The sequence below is a fragment of the Callorhinus ursinus genome, unplaced genomic scaffold (genome assembly GCF_003265705.2).
Source record: "Callorhinus ursinus isolate GAN/ISIS: 27379988/994484 unplaced genomic scaffold, GSC_fseal_2.0 scaffold26, whole genome shotgun sequence".
Taxonomy (NCBI): Eukaryota; Metazoa; Chordata; class Mammalia; order Carnivora; family Otariidae; genus Callorhinus; species Callorhinus ursinus.
The window spans coordinates 10,661,893-10,686,764 of record NW_027397088.1 but is presented as its reverse complement, the minus strand read 5'-3'; the positions used below and the strand labels follow the sequence as shown (position 1 = coordinate 10,686,764).

The 24,872-nt window shown below is 38.1% G+C and overlaps 1 protein-coding gene across 1 annotated transcript in view; it reads left to right on the top strand.

Annotated features, from left to right (window-relative positions):
- Positions 1 to 24,872, top strand: part of LOC112838136 (uncharacterized) — a gene marked incomplete at its 5' end in the record, with an annotated part of 234,215 nt that overhangs the window by 64,888 nt on the left and 144,455 nt on the right. Inside the window, 3 exons of the mRNA XM_073877665.1 lie at positions 14,379 to 14,455; positions 17,200 to 17,320; positions 19,828 to 20,061. Of these exons, the coding sequence (XP_073733766.1) occupies positions 14,379 to 14,455; positions 17,200 to 17,320; positions 19,828 to 20,061 (432 nt within the window). The remainder of the gene's footprint in view (positions 1 to 14,378; positions 14,456 to 17,199; positions 17,321 to 19,827; positions 20,062 to 24,872) is intronic.

The window sequence follows — 24,872 nt, the reverse complement described above, 5'->3', positions numbered from 1 at the left end:
ACTAAGGAGCGGGGCCCCGAGTTCTCAGCTCCTCCAGGTGGAGATTGGGAGGCCGCCATTTTCACCCTGGTCCTCCAAAGCTATACTGAGAGCTTGCAGGGAACAAAAGCTGAGAGCAAACCTGAGCAGATTGCTTAGCCCAGACCAACAAGGGTGGGGCAATTCAGCCTCCGGCAAAGACATTTGGGAACCACGACAACAGGCCCCTCCCCCAGGGGATCAGCACGAACAGCCAGCCAAGCCCAAGTTTACCAATCAAGGAGAACGGGAGAACTCCAGCGCTAGGGGAATACTACACATAGAATTCATGGCTTTTTTACCATGATTCATTAGTGTTTCAAAGTTAATTTTTTTAACTGTCTTTTTTGAATTTTTCTTTTTCCCTTTTTCAACCAACATCTTGTCAATCCCTTTTTTAAAAAACATTTTTTATTTTTCATTTTTAGAGTCATATTCTATCCCTTCATAGTAGTTACCCTTATTTTTGGCATATATATATGTTGTTGTCTCTTTAAAATTTTGAGATACAGTTTCTTCTAACAGATCAAAATATACCCTAAATCACTAGTGTATGGCTTTGTTCTAGTCTCCTGCCTGATCACATTCTCTCCCTTTTTTTTCTTTTCTTTTCTTTTTTAAATCTTCTTTCTTTTTTCAAACAATTTCTTATCTTATCAATTCCTTTTATAAAATTTTTTATAATTTTCATCTTTACAATCATCTTCCATCCCTTCATTGTATCAACCCTTATTTTGTACATATATGTCTTTCTTCCTTGAAAATTTTAGGAGGCACTTTCTTCTAACAGACCAAAATACGCCCAAAATCTAGTGTGTGACACTGATCTATATGCACTAGCCTGATCATATTTGATCATATTCCGTTTTTTTTTTTTGTTTTTATCTTTTTTTTTCTTTTTTTTCTCCTCTTTCCTTTTTCTTTCTTTCCCTTTCTTTTCCCCTGGTTTCAGGTCTTTTCTGATTTGTATACAGTATATTTGTTGGGAACATTGTTAACCTGTTAGCATTTTGTTCTCTCATTCATCTATCCTCCTCTGGACAAAATGACAAGAAGAAAAAAATCACCTCAGCAAAAAGAACAAGAGGTAGTACCGTCTGCCAGGGACCTACTCAATACGGACATTAGTACAATGTTGGACCTAGAGTTCAGAATCATGACTTTAAAAATACTAGCTGGGCTTGAAAAAAAGGTGGAAGTTATTAGAGAAACCCTTTCTGGAAAAATAAAAGAACTAAAATCTAACCAAGTCAAAATCAAAAAGGCTATTAATGAGGTGCAATCAAAAATGGGGGCACTAACTGCTAGGATAAATGAGGCAGAAGAGAGAATCAGTGATATAGAAGACCAAATGATGGAAAATAAAGAAGCTGAGAAAAAGAGAGAGAAAAAACTACAGGATCACAAGGGCAGAGTTCGAGAGATAAGCGATACGATAAGATGAAACAACATTAAAATAATTGGGATCCCAGAAGAAGAAGAAAGAGAGAGAGGGGCAGAAGGTATATTGGAGCAAATTGTAGCAGAGAACTTCCTTAATGTGGGGAAGGAAACAGGCATCAAAATCCAGGAGGCACAGAGAACCCCTCTCAAAATCAATAAAAATAGGTCAACACCCCGTCATCTAATAGTAAAACTTACGAGTCTCAGAGACAAAGAGAAAACCCTGAGAGCAGCTTGGGAGAAGAGATATGTAACCTACAATGGTAGAAACATTAGATTGGCAACAGACCTATCCACAGAGACCTGGCAGGCCAGAAAGGACTGGCATGATATCTTCAGAGCACTAAATGAGAAAAATATGCAGCCAAGAATACTATATCCAGCTAGGCTGTCACTGAAAATTGAAGGAGAGATAAAAAGCTTCCAGCACAAACAAAAACTAAAGGAATTTGCAAACACGAAAACAGCTCTACAAGAAATATTGAAAGGGGTCCTCTAAGCAAAGAGAGAGCCCAAAAGCAGCATAGATCGGAAAGGAACACAGACAATATACAGTAACAGCCACCTTACAGGCAATACAATGGCACTAAATTCATATCTTTCAATAGTTACCCTGAATGTAAATGGGCTAAATGCCCCAATCAAAAGACACAGGCTATCAGATTGGATTAAAAGACAAGACCCATCAATATGCTGTCTGCAAGAAACTCATTTTAGACCCAAAGTCACCCCCACATTGGTGGGGGTGGAAAACCATTTACCATGCTAATGGACACCAAAAGAAAGCTGGGGTGGCAATCCTTATATCAGACAAATTAGATATTAAACCAAAGACTGCCATAAGAGATGAAGAAGGACACTATAGCCTACTTAAAGGGTCTATCCAACAAGAAGATCTAACAATTGTAAATATCTATGCCCCTAACATGAGAGCAGCCAATTATATAAGGCAATTAATAACAAGAGCAAAGAAACACATTGAAAACAATACAATAATAGTGGGGGACTTTAACACCCCCCTCACTGAAATGGACAGATCATCAAAGCAAAAGATCAACAAGGAAATAAAGACTTTAAATGACACACTGGACCAAATGGACTTCACAGACATATTCAGAACGTTCCATCCCAAAGCAATGGAATACACATTCTTCTCCAGTGCCCATGGAACATTCTCCAGAATTGATCACGTCCTAGATCACAAATCAGGTCTCAACCGGTACCAAAACATTGGGATCATTCCCTGCATATTTTCAGACCACAATGCTTTGAAACTAGAACTCAATCACAAGAGGAAAGTCGGAAAGAACTCAAATACATGGAGGCTAAAGAGCATCCTACTAAAGAATGAATCGGTCAACCAGGAAATTAAAGAGGAATTAAAAAAATTCATGGAAACCAATGAAAATGAAAACACAACTCTTCAAAATCTTTGGGATACAGCAAAGGCAGTCCTAAGAGGACACTACATAGCAATAGAAGCCTTTCTCAAGAAACAAGAAAGTTCTCAAATACACAACCTAACCTTACAGCTAAAGGAGCTAGAGGAAAAAAACAGCAAATAAAGCCTAAACCCAGCAGGAGAAGAGAAATAATAAAGATCAGAGCAGAAATCAATGAAATAGAAACCAAAAGAACAGTAGAGCAGATCAATGAAACTAGGAGCTCCTTCTTTCAAAGAATTAATAAGATTGATAAACCCCTGGCCAGACTTATCAAAAAGAAAAGAGAAAGGACCCAAATAAACAAAATTACAAATGAGAGAGGAGAGATCACAACCAACACCAAAGAAATACAAACAATTATAAGAACATATTATGAACAACTCTATGCCAGCAAATTAGATAACCTGGAAGAAATGGATGCATTCCTAGAAATGTATCAACTACCAAAATTGAACCAGGAAGAAATAGAAAACCTGAACAGACCTATAACCACTAAGGAAATTGAAGCAGTCATCAAAAATCTCCCAACAAACAAAAGCCCGGGGCCAGATGGTTTCCCAGGGGAATTCTACCAAACATTTAAGGAAGAATTAATACCTATTCTCCTGAAACTGTTCCAAAAAATAGAAATGGAAGGAAAACTTCCAAACTCGTTTTATGAGGCCACCATTACCTTGATCCCCAAACCAGACAAAGACCCCATCAAAAAGGAGAATTACAGACCAATATCCTTGATGAACATGGATGCAAAAATTCTCACCAATATACTAGCCAATAGGATCCAACAGTACATTAAAAGGATTATTCACCACGACCAGGTGGGATTTATCCCTGGGATGCAAGTTTGGTTCAACATCTGCAAATCAATCCATGTGATACAATACATTAACAAAAGAAAGAACAAGAATCATATGATCCTCTCAATAGATGCAGAAAAAGCATTTGACAAAGTACAGCATCCTTTCTTGATCAAAACTCTTCAGAGTATAGGGATAGCGGGTACATACCTCAATATCATAAAAGACATCTATGAAAAACCTACAGCAAATATCATTCTCAATGGGGAAAAGCTGAGAGCTTTTCCCCTAAGGTCAGGAACGCGACAGGGATGTCCACTATCACCACTGGTATTCAACATAGTATTAGAAGTCCTAGCCACAGCAATCAGACAACAAAATAAATCAAAGGCATCCAAATTGGCAAAGAGGAAGTCAAACTCTCACTCTTTGCAGATGATATGATACTGTATGTGGAAAACCCAAAAGACTCCACCCCAAAACTGCTAGAACTCATACAGGAATTCAGTAAAGTGGCAGGATATAAAATCAATGCACAGAAATCAGTGGCATTCCTATACACCAACAACAAGACAGAAGAGAGACAAATCAAGGAGTCGATCTCATTCACAATTGCACCCAAAACCATAAGATACCTAGGAATAAATGTAACCAAAGAGGCAAAGTATCTGTACTCAGAAAACTATAAAATACTCATGAAAGAAATTGAAGAAGACACAAAGAAATGGAAAAACGTTCCATGCTCATGGACTGGAAGAACAAACATTGTGAAGATGTCAATGCTACCTAGAGCAATCTACACATTCAATGCCATCCCCATCAAAATACCATCCACTTTTTCCAAAGAAATGGAACAAATAATCCTAAAATTTGTATGGAACCAGAAGAGACCCCGAATAGCCAGAGGAATATTGAAAAAGAAAAGCAAAGCTGGTGGCATCACAATTCCAGACTTCCAGCTCTATTACAAAGCTGTCATCATTAAGACAGTATGGTACTGGCACAAACACAGACACATAGATCAATGGAACAGAACAGAGAGTCCAGAAATGGACCCTCAACTCTATGGTCAACTAATCTTTGACAAAGCAAGAAAGAATGTCCAATGGCAAAAAGATAGTCTCTTCAACAAATGGTGTTGGGAAAATTGGACAGCCACATGCAGAAGAATGAAACTGGACCATTTCCTTACATCACACACAAAAATAGACTCCAAATGGTTGAAGGACCTAAACGTGAGACAGGAGTCCATCAAAATCCTACAGGAGAACATAGGTAGCAACCTCTTCGACCTCAGCCGCAGCAACTTCTTCCTAGAAACATTGCCAAAGATAAGGGAAGAAAGGGCAAAAATGAACTCTTGGGATTTCATCAAGATAAAAAGCTTTTGCACAGCAAAAGAAACAGTCCACAAAACCAAAAGACAACCGACAGAATGGGAGAAGATATTTGCAAATGACATATCAGATAAAGGGCTAGTATCCAAAATCCATCAAGAACTTCTCAAACTCAACACCCAAAGAACAAATAATCCAATCAAGAAATGGGCAGAAGACATGAACAGATATTTTTCCAAAGAAGACATCCAAATGGCCAACAGACACATGAAAAAGTTGTCAACATCGCTCGGCATCAGGGAAATCCAAATCAAAACCTCATGAGATACCACCTCACACCAGTCAGAATGGCAAAAATTAACAAGTCAGAAACGACAGATGTTGGCGGGGATGCGGAGAAAGGGGAACCCTCCTACACTGTTGGTGGGAATGCAAGCTGGTGCAGCCACTCTGGAAAACAGTATGGAGGTTCCTCAAACAGTTGAAAATAGAGCTACCATACGATCCAGCAATTGCACTCCTGGGTATTTACCCCAAAGATACAAATGTAGGGATCCGAAGGGGTACGTGCACCCCAATGTTTATAGCAGCAATGTCCACAATAGCCAAACTGTGGAAAGAGTCAAGATGTCCACCGATGGATGAATGGATAAAGAAGAAGTGGTATATACACACAATGGAATATTATGCAGCCATCAAAAGGAATGAGATCTTGCCATTTGCAACGAGGTGGATGGAACTGGAGGGTGTTATGCTGAGTGAAATAAGTCAATCAGAGAAAGACAAGTATCATATGACCTCACTGATATGAGGAATTCTTGAGCTGAAGGCAGACACTCAACAACTGAGCCACCCAGGCGCCCCTGATATGAGGAATTCTTAATCTCAGGAAACAAACCGAGGGTGGCTGGAGTGGGGGTGGCTGGGTGATAGACATTGGGGAGGGTATGTGCTATGGTGAGCACTGTGAATTGTGCAAGACTGTTGAATCACAGGTCTGTACCTCTGAAACAAATTATGCAATATATGTTAAGAAAAAAAAAGAAGAAGAAGATAGCAGGAGGGGAAGAGTGAAGGGGAGTAAGTCAGCGGGGGAGATGAACCATGAGAGACGATGGACTCTGAAATAGAAACTGAGGTTTCTAGAGGGGAGTGTGTTGGGGGATGGGTTAGCCTGGTGATGGGTTAAAGAGGGCACATTCTGCATGGAGCACTGGGTGTTATGCATAAAGAATGAATCACGGAACAGTACATCAAGAACTAACGATGTAATGTATGGTGATTAACATAACAATAAAAAATTAAAATAAAAAAAGAAGAGGGGGAGCTCATAAATCATTATGTTGGTTTTGTAAGAGGCGTGTGGAGCCAGCCCCCACCCCCAAAGTAAACTTCTTTATGCCATTAAAATATAAGAACATAGTCCATGCTATCAACATAGTTAATGAAATTCAAAAGAATTCCTTAATTTTATGTAATATCCGTTCTATACTCAAATTCACCAATTATTTCCAGAATGCCCTTTACTATATTTTTGTCCAAACTGGGACCTAATCAGGACCATGCACTGCATCTCGTCTTGGGTCCTGTTAAGTCAAGCCTGACATGTTGACTGGGTCAGATGTACCATACACATTCTATAGACAGACTTGTGAAATTGCTTCCATCTGGTGGCGTTAGCCTGTTTTCTTATTCCCTGTACTTCCAATAACATGGAAGTTGATCAAAGGTGCTGACTGAATTCAAGATGAATATCTTTGGCTGGAAAACACTGGAGACAATATTGTGAAGTCCTATTTGAACACAGCCAGAGATGAATAATATCTGATCATTGCATCATTTATGATGCAAGAATTGGTCATTGGTTTAAGGTGATGGTAGCTTGACTCGTCTATTATTTTCCCTTTGAAATAAAAATCTGTGTGGTATTATTTTGGTAGCAAACAATATCGACTTCCTCATCAACCATTCACTTTTTAGTGTTATTTTATCAGTCGGTAATCCTTGCCTGAAATAATAATTTCATTAAGAATTGCAAAATTATGGCTTTATATTCTACCACTTTGTTTAAATTTATTAGCTGTAATTCTTCCATAAAGTAGAACTTTCCCTGACCAAGTACCATTATTTTGTCACCCTAAATAGCTTCTTCTAAAAAGACAGGGTAGGGGCACCTGGGTGGCTCAGGTGGTTAAGCATCTGACTCTTGATTTCTGCTCAGGTCATGATCTCAGGGTTGTGAGATCGAACCCAGCATCAGGCTCTTTGCTGGGTATGGAGGCTGCTTAAGATTCTCTCTCTCCCTCTCCCTCTGCCCCTCCCCCTTGCTCATGCTCTTTATCTCTCTCTCCCTAAAATAAATAAATAAATAAAAATAAAATAATAATAAGTCAGGGTACTGTAGAAAGAGTTTTCATGGTATTAGGTCATTGGTAGATACTTTACTTGAAAGTCAAGAGGTATGATTTTATTCTTTTCTTTTAAAGGCATGATTTTATATTTAACATCAGAAATATTTTTTTTCTCATGATTCTAAGATATACCTCAGTAAAGCAGTTATTAAAAATAGTTTGAAAATTAAATAAATTTAGGAACTTTGTATGTTTTGAAAGCTTTCATGAGTCTGTAAAGTGGTGCATTATTCCTCAGGTATTTCTCAGTATCTCCCCTACTCTGGATCATACCAAATATTTGTTTCATATTTGATTTTATATTTCTTGGAAATTCAACTTTAGATTTTCTTACTTTCTGAACCCATGTCTTCATATTTTATATTCTCCTACATATTAATAGAAAACCTGTTCTTTTTTCTTTTTTATTCCCTTGAGAGAGAGAGCAAGCAAGAGAGAGAGCACATGCGGGTGGGGGGGAGGGACAAAGAAAGAGAGAAGCAGACAACCGACTGAGCAAGGAGCCCGATGCAGGGCTTGATCCCACGACCCTTGGATCATGACCTGAGCCAAAGGCAGATGCTTAACCAACTGAGCCACCCATGCACTCCAAGAAAAGCCATTCTTCTAAGGGTCTGGGATCTGACTCCCATGAGCTTTGAGTAGAAGATGATGTAGAATGGAAAGACAAATTTCATTGTTTCTTAAAGAAAGACTCTTGGGAGTTTTTTTGTTTTGTTTTGTTTTTTGTTTTTTTATCAACCATAGCGTATCCTCACTCTTCACTCTGATATTTGAAAAATGTTAATACAGAGTTCAAAGCACCTAGACATTTTTATGGATTTCATCTGGCAAGATTAAATTATTTAAATTTTCCAAGGCATTATTGCCTATTATTCTTTAGCTTGATGCCTATTAGGTTAATCCTTCAATCTAAGTAACTTTATGAATGCTATATTTAAAGTGAATTGTTTTCATAAGTTTGTGCCCTTCAAAGGATAATTCCACTCTCACCTATGATTTGACTTGGAATTTTTATTTTTATGACATATTTACATTTTCAATCATCATAGAATTACTAATTATATCATATATAGATATTCCATGTATATGTTTAGTGATATATATATATTTAAGATTGACATATGTTAAAGTTGCTAGTACCTATGTACTTAAATGTGTAATTTTTTGGAAAAATGAGAGAAAATTAAAATAGTTAAATAACCAGAGACAGCAATTCCTCATAGAAATGTAGATCATGCATTTTTCATGCAGGATTTTACTTTCATATATTGCTTATATTGGTTGGCATGGCTCATGTAAGTTTTAAGTTTTTAGAAAAAAAATTGAAAAATTGACATTAAATTCAAAGGCAATTTTAATATTACTGTTTTATAAATTTGATATATGAAATTCTAGTATAGAGATGATTTTCCATATAAACTTAAGTCTTTGTTATTTCTAAATATGTAATTGTGTGGTAATGATTTCTCATATGGTGTGTTTGCCTATTAAGCATTGCTTTTGAATAAAGAAAATTGGTTCAAATCATTTAATATATGGTTAAATATTATTAAACTCAGAACTCCATAATATAGGGATTAGGAACATGTGCTCTGGAGGTCAACTCTCCAGGCTTGATCTAACCTTGATTTACTCAGTTTACTCACTTCAAAAATGAGGATAATTATAGTGTTTACCTGGAATAGTTAATGTGAGGTTTTGGCAACTATTACATAGAATTTCCATAGATTAGTGTCTAGCACATTACAGATACTCAACAAATATTAGATGAAATTGAATTATGTCCTTCATTTCTTTCTTCTTCCCTATGCTAGCCATTACCACAGGCAAAAAGAGTTTGAATAATAACATCCCAGTAAAGTATTCACTGTTAGATAAAATGAAAAATAGGTATCTACTCAGTTTGCAGAATCCAACTGGTTCTTTGGTGACTTACATTACTTGTCAAAAAAAAAAAAAAAGAGAGAGAGAGAGTTAAGGAAATAGAAATAGTTTTTGAGGATTTATGGATATTTATGAAAAAGCAACATTTAGAGCCATTATCCTATGTTGTTTTTTGGAATATAGAAGCATCTAGAGCAATCTTGTTCTCCTTGTGTGTTATTCTTTCATACTTTTGTTAGAAAAGGTGGTTCAGACTAGGAAAATCTGAAGACATATTTTTGGAAAGTCAATATTTAAATTTTTTAGCTATAGCTAATTAGGAATATTTTGAATTTTGTTTAGATGTTGGATGAATACGCAGAACATAACTATCTTAATTTCTGGTTTAGCAACAATATTTACTGATAATTTTTGCCAAAGTGTTCTCTGTGTAATCCTCCATTATAACAAGCCATCACTTGTTCAGATGAATAGGATATGGTGGAAAGTCTGGGTTGCCAAGTATTTGAAATAAACTCTATACAAAAAAGAATATTTTTATATGGAAGAAGAAATATGACCAAACCTGCATGAAATAATTGTTACATCATAAAGTTTGTGATAAAATCTTCCTTAATGAGGTGATAAATTTTAATTAGTTCACTGTTAATAAATAATTGATGCTTCTCGAGTACTTGAGAGGATTTGAAAATAGTTGGCTCCATGAGGGCATTCATTCTCTTTGCAAACTGGGCTTGCTCTGTTTGATCTTTTTTGGAAAATATTTGGTGCAAAGGAAAATTTCATAAGTTTTAATAAAGTTTTACTGTTTAGCCCATTCTATTCATTTCCAAAGGACCATATATATATCCATTGATCCAAGCCTTAGGTGTTTTTACAAGGATGTTAGTTAAGGGCTAATAATAGAAACTATATGGGGTCAAGTGAGTGAAGAAAACTGTTACCCTATGCATGTAGCCTCTAAAACGACAAGGTGACTACATGAAGGACCAATTACATGGATTAAGAGCTGAGCTTTGGAACCACAGAGAGCTGGCTCCAGTCTCCACCACGTGCTGCAACCTTGGGCAAGTACCTAAAGCACTCTAAGCCTCAATTTATCCATCTGCGAAATTGGTCTGACACTCAGAGCATCAGCATCAATTGACAAAGCCTACAGAAGTGCTTAGAAGGGTCTCAGGATGGCTTCACTCATTCCCATCACCTAAATTCCATTATGTTGCTGGTGACAGCCAGAACCTCTGACCTCTGCTCTTACTGTCAGACTCCTGTATCTCATTCCTACTTACCATTGCCATGCGGGTATCACAAAAACACTGCAGATTTAACACGTCCAACCTGGAAGCTGATATTTTGTCCCTCAAAACCATGTTTATGGGCGCCTGGGTGGCTCAGTCGGTTAAGCATCTGCCTACAGCTCAGGTCATGATCCCGGAGTCCCGGATCAAGTACCTCATCAGGCTCCCTGCTCGGTGGGGAGTCTGCTTCTCCCTCTGCCCCTCCCCCTGCTCGTGCTCTTTTCACTCTCTCAAATAAATAAATAAAATCTTAAAAAAAAAACCCCACAACAACTGTGTTTGCATTATCTATCCCATTTTTCCTATCCCAGTAAACGGCACTAGAGAACACTAATTGACTCAGACCAGAAATTTGAAATTCATTTTTGTTTTTTTATTTCCCCTTATCTTCCTCATTCAATTCATCAGCAAGACTTCCTAGTTTAGTGAAGTGGTTCACCCTACAGCTTTTTCTACATACACATTTGCTCCTTGGTAAGCTTGCCAGGCTAAATCTACAGTATTCTCTGTCACACAAGACTAAACTGTGAGGGCACATCCGTAGGGCTCCTGTTCCCTATGGCGTCTGGTTGCTTTCCATAAATGGGGAGTGTTGTTAATGGTAAGGAAGGGGAGAAGAGAGGTCACGTGAGAGTTCTTCCCTCCCTGCATTAAGCTGCCTCCATCCCTCCACCCAGGGTTACCATTCTACTCGAGAGTAGATGACTTTATATAACTCTCCTTCCAGTGTCTGGTGACTACTCTGTCTCCTCATCCCTTCAAGCCTAACAGTAGAAACAGCCTGCTCCTAAATCCACAGCCTTGTAATAATACATTTGTAAACAAATCTTCTTCCTCCAGTCATCTAATTTTGAGAATGCATATGTTTCTGCTGAGACCCTCACTGATATAGATCCTAAACTTGGGCCTTCTTGGCGATTAACCACAGCAAAGCACCCATTTTACTCTAATGCGGTTAACTAACACCACACCTGCCATGTTGGTACATGAGGTACCATGGAACATGTCTCTTCTCAGAATTTTAATTGAAAGCCTGACATGGCCCTTCTGACCTTTGATTTCTCCTCAAACTGTCTCACACTTCTGCAATTTCTGCAGGATTTCTGCCTTGGAGAAGAAGGGTTGGGGTGGGGAGGAAGATACCATGTGTGCACATTTGGCTGCTTGATTCTCTTATTTTTACCTCCTTCTCCAGTTCATAATCCACTGGGAGCAAAAGGGGAAATGTTCTCCACTGCCTCATGCATTCTAGTTGTGACTTTTTTTTCAAAGATTTATTTATTTATTTTGGTGGGGAGGGGCAGAGGGAGAGGGAGAGAGAATCTTAAACGGACTCTGCACTCTGAGCACAGAGCCTGACTTGGGGCTTGATCTCATGACCCTGAGCTGGTGATCTAAGCTGACATCAACAGTCGGAGGCTCAACTGACAGTGCCACTCAGGCACCCCAGTTGTGATTCCTTTTTAAGGTCTTCCACATTGAGAAGACCTTTCCCCCTCCAATTGTCTGGAATTATAGTAGCTGAATTTTGCTGAGAAACATGATTTATAGGAGAGAGGAATAAATAAACATGCATTTAATATTTTTAAGATTTCATCACTGATTATATATAGGACAGCCTTTGAGGCTGTACTTAGACCACACTGATCTTCTTTTTAAATATATAAAACTATGTCCTACCTCAGGACCTTTGTATGTGCTGTTCCTTCTACCTAGAGCAATTAATTTCTTTCACTTTTTGCATGGCTAAACTATTCTTTTACTAGATCTCATTTAAAAAAAATCACTCTTTCCTAACCTTCCTCCCACAACCTTGTCCCCTAAAAGTCTTCCCTAGACTGTTCTTTGGATTGTTCTTACCATCCTTGACATTGTTTTACTCATTTCCCAAGTTTATTTTATTTATAGTGTTCACTAGAAAGATGACTTTATAATGTCAACTATAATATAAATCTTTATATACCACTGTATTCCTGGTTTCTAGCATTGTGTCTGGTATAAAGCAAAACCATAATGATAGCCATAGAATAAGAGACTGAATATAATACAATGCCTTGTAGGGTATCAGTGCTCAATAAATGTATATTAGCATTGTTATGAAATCTCACTGCTAATCAGCATGTGATAAATTTAAGAAGATTTACTTAGTGGGGGTGCCTGGGTGGCTCAGTTGTTAAATATCTGCCTTCGGCTCAGGTCATGATCCTGGGGTCCCGGGATTGAGCCCTGCATCAGGCTCCCTGCTCAGTGGGAAGCCTGCTTCTCCCTCTCCCACTCCCCCTGCTTGTGTTCCCTCTCTCGCTGTGTCTCTCTCTGTCAAATAAATAAATAAATAAAATCTTAAAAAAAAAAAAAGATTTACTTAGTAGAATTAGACTTTTTATTAGATCTCACATACTTATTTTAGAGGTCCTCTTGGCAGAGCTGTATTAAGAACCTTATTTATCTACATAACATGGCATCTTTCAGTGGAAGCCTGTGGAAGGGAAGGTCCTCCCTTGAAGAGATTTGTGGGTTTGGTTTTTGTCTAATGAAGTGAACTCTGCTAAGGTTCACAGAAGACCCACAGAGTTGTAAATGGAATTAGATAAGCAGAAAAATCAACTGCTTGAACTAAAAGAGACAGAGAGAAACCAAAATAAAGGTGTCTTTGGACTCCCAAATCTACTGGCAGGAAACGACTTAGCTGCAAATATGGGCTAGCTTTCATGAAAAAAGCAAGGAAGATCCATGGAGTGGAACCAGGTGTCCAGAGGACAAAGCTGAGACCCATGGAGAATCATTCCAACCTTTAGACTTAATTAAGCAATTGCCAACATTTGCTTGTTTGGCTTTCGTGATTGCTATGGAGTCAGGATCCTGGCCTCCTATTAGCACATTTTTGTAGTTCCCTCTTACACTGTACCAGGGTTGAACTGTGTGACCCATAGCGTACAGCAGAAGTGCTGCTATGTCTTTTCCAAGGCTAGGTTATAAAGGACTGAAGCTTCCACCTTGAGTTCTCTCTCTTTCTTTCTTTCTTTCATTCCCTTGAGTTCTCTCTCTTTCTTTTTTTCTTTCATTCCCTTGAGTTCTCTCTCTTTCTTTCTTTCATTTCCTCAACATTCATCTTCTCAAAATGTGTTGCTATTTGTCTATGATATCCTTTCAGAACATCTGGATGAGTATTATTAATAGGGTTGCTATACATTATGTTGGGCATGGGGTAGTCCTGGGTTATGCCTGTTGTCCTAGAATAATTGTTTCCTCTTTGCCTACCAAAATGTCCTGGATTGGATGATAAATTATACGATCATAATTATTATTAACATCTTTAGTATCCTACACATTCAGCCATATGTCTGTTTACACTTTGTTAAGTGTTCCATTGTGTGGTATGAGTATACCATTATGTGGTATGTGTGCATGTGTGTGTGTGTGTGTGTGTACATGAGAGAGAGAGAGAGAGAGAAATAGAGATAAAGAAAACTGGGCTTGCATCCACCAAACATTTTTCCTCCTTTTTTAATGTTCTTTATTATCTTCTCCACCTTCCTGGTCAAAAGTAACTAAGCAGAGTGAGGAAAGTCATATTCTATAAAAGGTGGCTGCTAAAGGTATAACTCCCATGTTTTTATTTGTCTCCTGGAGCCTTAACCTTCAGAGTAAGCGTATCCAAGTCTTAGAAAAGCCCACTTTTGCATATAACATTTCAAGTGTATTTTTAATCAATTTTATTTCATTTCTGTTTTCTTTGATGCAGGATTTGAAATTTGAAGGGGAAGGACTCAATCAGTACATTCCTATGTCCTGTTTAAAGACTGACAAAACATTCAAGAAGTATGTTCCTTCATGGTAGATTCAAGGCATTTTCTTTTCTTTTGTTTATTTTGCTATCGATTAAATATGGGTCAATTATAGGGACCAGGCACCCCTAGTTTGATTCACCCTAAGGATCAGGTTTGTGGAAACTGTGACCTCCTTTCCTCTTGAAATTTGTCTGTGCCCTTTCATTCATATACGGCTGTTGGGGATGGGGCATTATAGTGAATGGTGGTATAGCTGGGAGCCATGTTTCATTTAACTCTCAGGAAGTACTTACATCCTTGAGCCGAGGTAGGATCTTCCAAGATCTGGGAGTGGCAGTTGCTTCTTCTCCATGTCAGAAGAGGAGATGCAGAAGCAGTAGGTGTAGGTTCAGAGGGACTTTCAAGTTGGATGGTTTCACTTTGAATCTTGGGTCCTCAAATAAGATAGTTGACATTCTCCAGCATCAGTTCATCAGTGAAGCAGAAATAAGAATACCTTGATGGATTATCATAAGGGTTAAATGAAATAATAGATATAACATATTTAAAAGGGTGCCCTGAACATGCTAAGCATTCAGTAATAACTGTTCATACATATATCAGTGGTGCTCAACAGGGATCGATTTTGCTGCAGGGGACATTTAGCAATGTCTGGAGACATTTTCTATTGTCGCAACTTGGACTAGGAAAGGGTCTGTTAATGGCATCTAGTGGGCAGTGGCCAGAGATCTTGCTAAACATTCTACAGTGCCCAGGCCAGCCTCCACAACAAAGGTTATGTCGTTCAAAATATCAATAGGGCAGAGGTTGAGAAATCCTGTTGTAGACATCAGTGCTGTTCATTCATTGTCATTTTACTTAATTTCTAATCTGACTAGCAGAGAAAATAAGATATCAATTGGAGTGGGACCTGTCTCTCTGTGAAGAGTATTCAGTGCCCCAGAGAACAGGCCATGAGGGCAGGATTATATAATGCTGAGGTGTCAGTCAACACTCAGTGTAGTAGCCCTGATCACTGTACTTCTAGGGCTAGGACTTCAGACCAGGAAAATGGCCAGGGAGGTAGACGAGACATTATATGCAAGAGACTTAATTATAGGCTAACTTATAATAGTGAGACTTGGAATTAACCTAAATACCCAACAATAAGAGATTATGCTGTAGAAGAAAACCTTAATCTCATGGAAAATGCCTATAATGTACAAAGTGCATTATATGGGTGACAAAATAACATTTACATCATTGACCTTATTTTGAAAGGAGAAAAAAAGATGTATTTAGCTACGTAGCTATGATGAATAGACCTCAGTATTTTATCAGTGTTTATCTCTGAGTTGTGGACTAATGGATGACTTTTGGGGGGCTTTTTATATAATCAAATTTTGTATAATGTGCAAACGTAAACATATATTTATATAATCACAAAATTATTAAGTGCTGGATATGAGGTGAAAAAAAAAAGACTAGTAATAGGACCTAATTCAAAATGAGCTCATATCTGGTCTGGTCTGGCTCCTGGTCCAGGGTATGACTGCTCCAAGGGGACACAAATCTCTAGACTTAACTCTAGGTACCTAATATCATGTTAAAGCTGTGTATTAACCTTTTGATGTGCATGTTCCATTTTAACTAAGGAAGTTATTTTTAGAAAACCTTTAATTACAAAGAACTGGGATTGCAACTAAGGATCTTTTTTTTTTTTCCTTTAGCATGATAATCATGAATTCAGCATCTGATTATTTAGATTAAGTTTTTAGGGTATTTCATGAGTTCCTTACAATGCTTACCAAGAGACCAAAGAAAGAAACTGAGGAAACCATTTCACTCTGGTTAACATAACATGTTTGATGTTTACTAATGAAATCTGTTTACCTTCATAACTGTATAATAGGGCCATTAAAGACAATAGATACAGTAGTTTAAAAGTAATAAAATTTACAACAAAGTGTATTTAATTTGAAATTGAATTGCCAGCAAATGGGTGTCCTAATGAACACTTGTGTCAATGTAGCTCTAACCAAATTAAGGGAAATCATTTCTATCACAAGAAACTAAATCAGCTGCGAGATCCAAAAAGGCCATTCCTCTGGTGGGGGTACAGTCATTGTCACAGATGGCCCTACTGATGGAATTAAGCTTAAGTCAGAAGAAGTGAAATACAAGATCCTTCTTAATTCAAATGAATATGGGAAAGTAGGCAAATGTTGTTAGGATGCGTGAAGCTTAAAATAAATAAATAAATAGTAAAAAAGAAGCTCAAATAAAGTCAGTAAATGTTAATAGAAGAAAAAAAAAAGCCTGGGGAACATTTTGAGGGTAGAAATAGATCTTGATCTCTGACCATTGCATCAAAAAAAGAAAAGAAAAAGTTTATGTCATATCAGCTATTCATCTATTTAAATGATTTCCCCATTCCAGAGTCTCTTTATCAATTTATAGGATGGAAGGGGCTGGGGGTAGAAAATGAAGTGGTGAAAAGTCTTACCAAATATGTGATCTTCTGGTAATTTCTGAAACAAGCCACATTTTAATTGTTGGGAGATCAGTACTGAATATTGTGAGTCTTGTATTTTGTAGGATCCCATTTCAAAAGCTACTCATCTCCCCAACTTTAATCAATGGTGGCAATGTGGTATTTATCTAGTTCTCAGCTAATCTGACACAATGTTTAAGGAAAACATCAAATTGTATTGTGTTTCCAAAGGCAAACCTTTTCATTATGCCCACTGTTGATTTCTGTTCCTTTTATCTCCCCTCTTCTTGTAACTGCTGCAGAGCGCCAAGTCAACCATTAATTGCAGACCTAAATGTCTGTAAAGAAGACAGCGCAGCCAAGCTCTGCAGCCTCCCAGAAGTAACTCATGAATCAAAGGGAGCAGCAGGACCTTGCTGGAAGGTGAGGTTCTCATGATGAACTTTTTCTCTGCTGCAAAATGCCAAGTGATGAGATCAGTTGTTATTGACTCCCCTTCCTGTTGTGCTTTTCCTCCCGTGGGACCCTTTAGAGAAACAGAATTTCAGCAGGTCTCAGTTAATATTTTTGAGAAGTCTTTGCTAAAATAGAATGGCTAAAATTCTCAGTTGTGAAGCCATTGGAATTCCTCATGTCCACGGTGTCCATGGTGCCAGGCTGGGTTCTCACTAGACAGTGAGGCAGGGCTGCCATCATGCAAATGTGACAAGGTTTGAGATTTGATGGATCTTCTGTCTTCTTTCCCTCCTCATCTGACACTCGCTTTGAGGAAGGTTGTAAATGCAAGAGAGATTGTGGTATAATTCCTCAGACTGGCATTTCTGCCCCCTAGTCACCATTCGATTATCTTCCAAATTGCTGTGTTTCAGAGAGATAAAGATTTTTTATGGCTTGCTGACTTGAAACAACCACAAGAGCCAGCGAAGAGATGGCTAAGCGGCCATGCATAGTAATTCCATTGGTAAATGACAAAATCTTTGTTTGTATGACATTTCCAAAATTACTACAGAAGATGAATCTAAAATACAAAATGTCACATTTGGCATGCAAAACTATCACAATGTATTTCAGTATAAAATTCATAGAGGCATTTAATTTAGAATGTGTTTAATAACTCGGTCTGCCTGCATCAGTAATCCTGCCTTGAGGTTTAAAGAGATTGTTTTATTTATTCACTTGGTGTTAATTTTTCAAGTATTTTTGGAAACCAAAATATTAAGGTTAAGTCTTTTTTGTTAATTAAGATTTTCTAATTAAACCAAAAATAATTGTTGTTCTGATTAGCTTTTAAGTATGACTTATATGAAAAAACAAAAGAAGTTCAGCAACTTTCGCTGTTTGTTTAACTGTGATTTGATTCCAGAAGCATACTATCTATATGGAAATATATATTATCGCTCATGAAATAAAAGTCAAGGCAGGATTAATAAGTACTTACTGTTGGCTGCAGATTAATGGGTAGTGCTACTAACTCTGGTAGCCAAGAGAGTAACCTGCTTCTAGAAATGACATTATTTTTTGCTTTAAGCACAATGTAATGGAGAATTCTTTGAAGTCAAATTATTCTGAAGACTATTTGCGACTTGTGAGTATAGAAAACATGACTTAATGACATTTGAGTTGTTAATAATCCCAGTTTTTTGTTTAATCTGAAACAAGTCCATTAAAAATCTTATCAGTTTGTATAAACTTTCCAGCACTTACTAAAAATGAAAATGGCCTATTTCTGTCAGCTGAAGGTAAGCAATGAAATTCAGATGTCCCATAAAATATGCCTGAATCATGTTCTTGCTACATACAATTTATGCTAAGTTATAAGTTAAAGCGCATACAAATGCTACCCCCTCCTTTATTTTTTTATTCTCATTTGAAGCTGATGGGGCAAGTGGACCTCATGTTGAAACTGAATAAAACTATCTACTGGGTGAGATGTTAGTCTGACCTACTTTGTACTTCCCTCCTCCACGTGGTCTATGGGCCAAGGGCAGGCTGCCTAAAATGTACCACAATGGCACAGTGATTATTTTGATTTGAAGCTGCTTGAGAAACAGCCAGTGCAAGACCACTCAGAACCTCCCCTGTCCCCCTGAACACAGGAAATCAGTTTCCCATATGGAAGGTACCCTCCCTGTACTAAGAAGTGAAAAGATGTTATCACCAGAGATTGGAACTTTTAAGAGGAGAAAGCTGTAGAAACCTTGTTATTTTTACTAATCTACTACCTCACCCAAATTTTGCTTAGAATTCCTTCCTCATTAAAACTCTCAAACACCTGTTTTCTTTATCCTGTCAATTTCTCACAAGTGTATTGTCTCTCTTCCTAAAAGGTGGAAAAACTGCTTGCCTTGGTCATTTCTGTAGGTTTCCCTTTCATTACTGGGCCTCCCTGGGTAGTAATAAAACTTTGACTTCTTTCTCCTGTTAATCTGTTTCATGTAAATTTAATTTGTAGTCCAGCAAAGACCATGAAGGGTAGAGAAAAAAATGTTTCCTCTCCTACAGTGTCATATGGTCTGTGATTAGTGTCAGAGGTAAGGGCTTTTACCTTTCAAACTCTGAGTTTGAAGCTCACTGCCCATGTTCACCCATCCCAGATACCTTGAAGAAGCATGATGTGTGGTTTTAAAAAGTGTTGGTTTCCTGTTAATTCTATCTTATTATAATAGATGAGTGGTTTCTGATGTCACAGATCATTAACATACCATGCTTAAAAATTGGCTAAACTTTCCCTGGCATAATTGGTAGCCTTGCCTTTTGACCTCCTAATTATATATCATGTGTCCTCCTCTGTTATCTTTGCTAATACCTGACAATTACAGGTTGAGTGAAAATAATTGTCTATTTCCCCCCCACCCCCGAGAAGCGCATTGTGGCTAATTGCGTGGTTTTACCCAGTTTCTGTGTATTTCAAAGACCTGTCTTGTCTTTAGGTTGAGCAGGGTCAGGTGCCTCAGCATCTTCAAATACAGATGAAATGCATAAGGGGCCTCAAGAACAAGGTTCCCCAAGGCTCTTACCTCCTCAGAGTGTCCTTGCTTGGTCGACCAGGTGGCTGTGCCTTGCAGTGGAGGCAAACGGAGCAGCTGAAGACCAGAACACATCCAGTGAGGCATGATGGAAACTTTTATGATGTAGGGCTGTATTTCCATGAAAGCCTTTATGTGGTAAGCTGGTCTTTTTGCACACATAACACTTTTTTAAGTAGCTTCCCCATGCTTCCTATCTGTCCATTTTTTCATCCCTATTGATGTAGCTTTAGGTATTCAACTTTGGGTAGTAAACAGAAAGGATTTCATTCATTCATTCAATCATTCATTCATTCAGCAAATACCCAGTGAGTGCCTACTCTGCACCAAGCATGTGTTGTGGGCCATAAATGGACACTCTAAATCCAGTGTAAAATGAAAATGCTATCTTTATGTATCAAGACCATATAATGTGGATGCTTGGTCTATATAGTTCTTCATCTTTTTAGGAATTTTGTGCTGAGCGATTGAGGATGTGTGTTATTTGGTGTGTAGTACATGCATATGTGTGTAGGTAGCCCGGGACGCTGATTTTAGGTGAGAACCAAGCTTTAGGACAGAAGAGAAATTGGAAGGACTGTTCAGAAAATGTATTATGGATATAGGGGGATGTGTTTACCATGCAAAGGGATTGCAGAGAAGATGGTACTGAGTAAGACAGGAAGAGGTGGGTAAGATTAAAGAGTGACTCTGGATGCAGGGATGAGAAGCAGATCATCAAGTTACCTTTGGAAGCAGAGAGGGAAGGCTCAGCTTCCTCCGGGTCATGTTCCAGGAAACTCCAGCCCAAGAAAAAGAAAGGAGGTTGGGTTAGTCCCAGGACCCTTACCGCATGCTGACACATTGCACGTTGGGCATGAGCACTGACTATTCACAAATATAGAATTGCCTTGTATACTATTAATTTGAATGCATAAAACAAACATCTTGAGAGTCAATATAGGTATCACAGAGTGATATTTAAGAAAAAAACCTAATTTCTCTCTAAAATATATAGAAGTGCTCTCTTTCCCCACTTCTCCTTAGGTTTTGTGCTAAAAGGTATCTTTTTAATTAATTTTAGCATGTGGTAATTCATTAAGGGTTGTAATGTATTATTCACATGAATATACTCTTCAGATGATGGATTGTATTTATCCTGACCAACTGAAAAAATTAAAATGGGATGTGAAACCATAAAAAAAATGAGCCATTCTGTACAGAGATCTATGAACTACAAACCTAGGAGGCCATCACTTACTTGTAGGGTCCAAGAAGAAAATTACCAACCTCCATTTTTTTTGCCACCTTTACTTGTTAGATATCTATGCTTCTTGAGGACAGTGTTTTTGTTGTTGTTGTTTTGTTGGTTGGTTTTTGTTTTTGTTTTATTAATGAGCAACCACTCTGTAGTGAATTTTAAGAAATAGAAAAGATCTAGACTTCATAAAATGCACACCAGTGAATAATAAAGAGCAGAGGGTCAGATGACCTCTCTGTTTGAAAGTTGGCAAGGGTGAAAACCAAAAAGCAAACCCTCCTACTATTGTGAGCCATGTACTAACCAGACATTCAGTGAAGGTCACAGCTTAATCCTAAAATGTATCCATGGTCCACTTCTATATGGTTTGGAGAATTGGTAGTGTCGATGAGGGTGGTAAGACCTCTAGAAGTCTCTCTAAGACAGAGACCTCAACTCTTCCTGGGACAGCATTCTCCTTAAGCGAAAAGGAATCCTGGTTGACAATAGTCACTGGGGAACCAGACCTCAGTTGGCTCATCTGTGAAATGGGGATAATATGGGTCTACCCGACACATTGTGAGAAATGACTAAGAGAATACTTGTGGAAATCCAGTGCCAGTGTGTAGTAGGAATCCAGAGCCTTCTTTTATTATCATTGTTATAATTATTCTGTTTCTTTGATAATGAACTCCATAAATTTTTATCCAGTGGACGTTCATTTTAATATATATGATGGATGTTTATATGGCAAGTAACTTTTAAACTGACATTTGCTTGAGAACAATGTCAGTTAACTTTTTTTTTTCCTCTAATGACGGATCCCAAAGGCCTTGTGAAGGGCCGGGGGCAGGGGGGGGAGGGAATACCCGTGAGAGGAGCTAGTCTTGGGTTGGACAGAGAGGACATTTTTCCCTGGGGGAACCCACTGCCTCCATGGAATCAGACTTTGAGGACGCATTCTAAGAAAGCAGCAGACGTAATTCAGTCCCTGAGCTGAGGTCTTGGTTCTCACCCTTCACCTCAGAGAAATTTCAGAAACGTGGTGAGACCTAAAATTTTAGTTATTTTTAAAAAGAATTCAGTCAATACCTAGTGAGCTGTTGCATTCTTTTGGTACATTTTAATTAAGTACCTGAAATTTTAACACATGGAGTTAGGCTACAGAATACATCATTTCAGGAGCTTGCTTTTTAGAACCATCTGCATAATTAATTGTTTGATGTTAAAAGGCAATAGAAAGTGTTCTTATTATTGTTATTATGGATTTAGAGGCCCATCTCTGGCTCTGGCTATCAGAGTGTGAACTCTAGGGCAGAAGTCACATACATATATTGCTGTGTTTGCTTTGAGAATATTCCATGCCTGCTGTCAGAGGATCCTAACAGTGCTGCAGATCAAATGCCAGGAGGGCTGAAGAAGTGTACTAAGGACGGCTTCAGGGAGAGGGGCAGAACCACTACGTGGCTGTTGTTGCAAAAATATTCAGCATTAAAAAAAGTGCATCCAGTCTGTAGGGGAAAGCAGAGGCCGGCCCTTCTTTCAATAGTAAAATGCATTTTTCCCTTCCTGCCAAAAAGAATAAGAAGTGTCTTGGAATAGTTGAAATAACAACCCCAAATTTTCTTCCCCTGTGTCAGGAGCAAACAAACAAAAATAATTACCTCCTGCCACAGCCAAGGAAAATTTACTCTTTAACAGGCTGACAAAATGTCACAGAATTACATGCATCCCTTGGTATCACCTAACAAAATCCTGGATCCCCAAAGAAGGGCACTAGGCTATTTCGCATTCAGTGTATATAGGAAAAGTACAAATTTCAGGACAAAAACAGAAACAAGAAAAGCACCAAAACCTCCAGAACTTGACAGGAAAGAGAAGTCATCTGAGGCTGTTTGATTTCAGAATAAAAATGCTATTGCTCAAAGTCCTGTTCATTCCATTGGGTTCTACCCAATAACAGCAGATTTTTCACTAACCACACAATTCAGCCTGCCAGTCACTCTGCTGGCCGTCTGTGGGAGACTGACAGTTAAAACAGCAAGTTTTCCAGAAAGGCAATTTTTTAATAATAGGAATACACATACACAAACACATAAATGTGCGTTGGGTATGCAATTAATACTGGGACATTTAAGATATTTATGTCACTACTTTTAAAATGCAAGTCTAAGACAGGGTCATCTCTACTGTAACTCCAGGAACAGGAGAAATTGGCTTCATGAGGTCTTTTGAGAGTGCAGGGCATCTTACAAGTGCTAACGGAGGGGGGAGATGGTCATCTCTTCTCATGCAGAAAGGACGGACTGAGAAAACATTGCCCAAAAGGAAGGGCAAATCCTAATTACAGAAGCACCCAGAATGCTGAGGAAAGGCCTGCATTACCCACATGTAAGTTTACCTCGTTAATGGATCTGGGAATGAGGATACAATGTTACGAGGTATCAAAGCTGACTTCCTTTTGGCCTCAGGCTGTGCCAGGAGGTAAATATTTGAAGGTTAAGGTGAAAAGGGTTTGAGAAGTCTCCAAAGGAGGCAGCAGATATATTGGTAAGCCCCAAGTAATATTATCCCAAACATCTACAAGACTACTTCCAGATACTATCGTTTAGATTTTGTTTAAATAATTCCACATCTTAATATTAGTTTTCCTGTATTGCAAGGTGGAGTTAATCAGAAACAATGAGTTGACTGACAAATCTGAGCTTCAGTCCTCTCCTGTGAAATGGGGTAATAACAACTCCCTCCCCCTTTTGAGTTACTGTAAGAATCATATTTAATTAAATTATGGATTTGAGACTTAAGCTTGTTTTGCCTGAAGATTTTGGAATAGTTCCTTGGTAGAGACATTTGGAACCTACTTGTCTTTTGACATTTATCCTGGAAATCTTTCAAATAGAAAATATTGCCTTCTTTGTTGATCATGTTCATCAACAATGCATAAGCGAGGATCTTTGAGAAGGTATATGCCCCCCCCCAAATATGCCTTTTGTCTTTCAGTTTTTGCAGGATGATAAACTAAGTTAAATATTCCGATTGTCTTAGTCTACTATCCGGCCAGAAGCCGGAGCCAAAGGCATATTTTGTTTTCAGGTTAGGTTCTATAAATACCTGGAAATTCTAGATGAGATATGAGCCAGTGGCTTTTAAATGCATAGATAAACACTCAAGAGGGAAAAGGATCTTAATTATCCGAAATGAAGAAGAAATTGAAAACCAGACAGGGCAGTGAGTTAACTGGGGAGATGATCAATCTTGGGTAGCTAAAACTTTGGATTTTAATGGCCATTCAGGAGGTGAGGCCGTGGGCCCATTAGATATGGAGTTTTGAAAGAAAGTCTCCTGCATCAAACTAGGATATTCAAGACTAGCCCAAAAAGGATAGACTGGACAAAAAAAAAAAAATAATAATCTGCCCACCAATAGAGGGAAATAATAAGAAATTTCTCTTTCTCTCGGCTTTGTTTAAAATTTTATTTCTCCTGTTAACCTGGCAATAGAACTCTTATAATGGAAAATATATAGTAGTTGAAATTAAAAATTCAAAAGATATATTACATAGATTAGAGCCTCTAAGCAGAGAGCTAATGTGCTGGAAGCCAGATCTGAGGACCTTGCCTGGACTGCAGCCCTACGAGATAAAGAGATGAAAAAACTGAAGTGATTTGGAAAGATTTAGAAGAGAAGGTCTAACATGCAGCTTATAATATTTCCAGAAGCAGAGAACAGA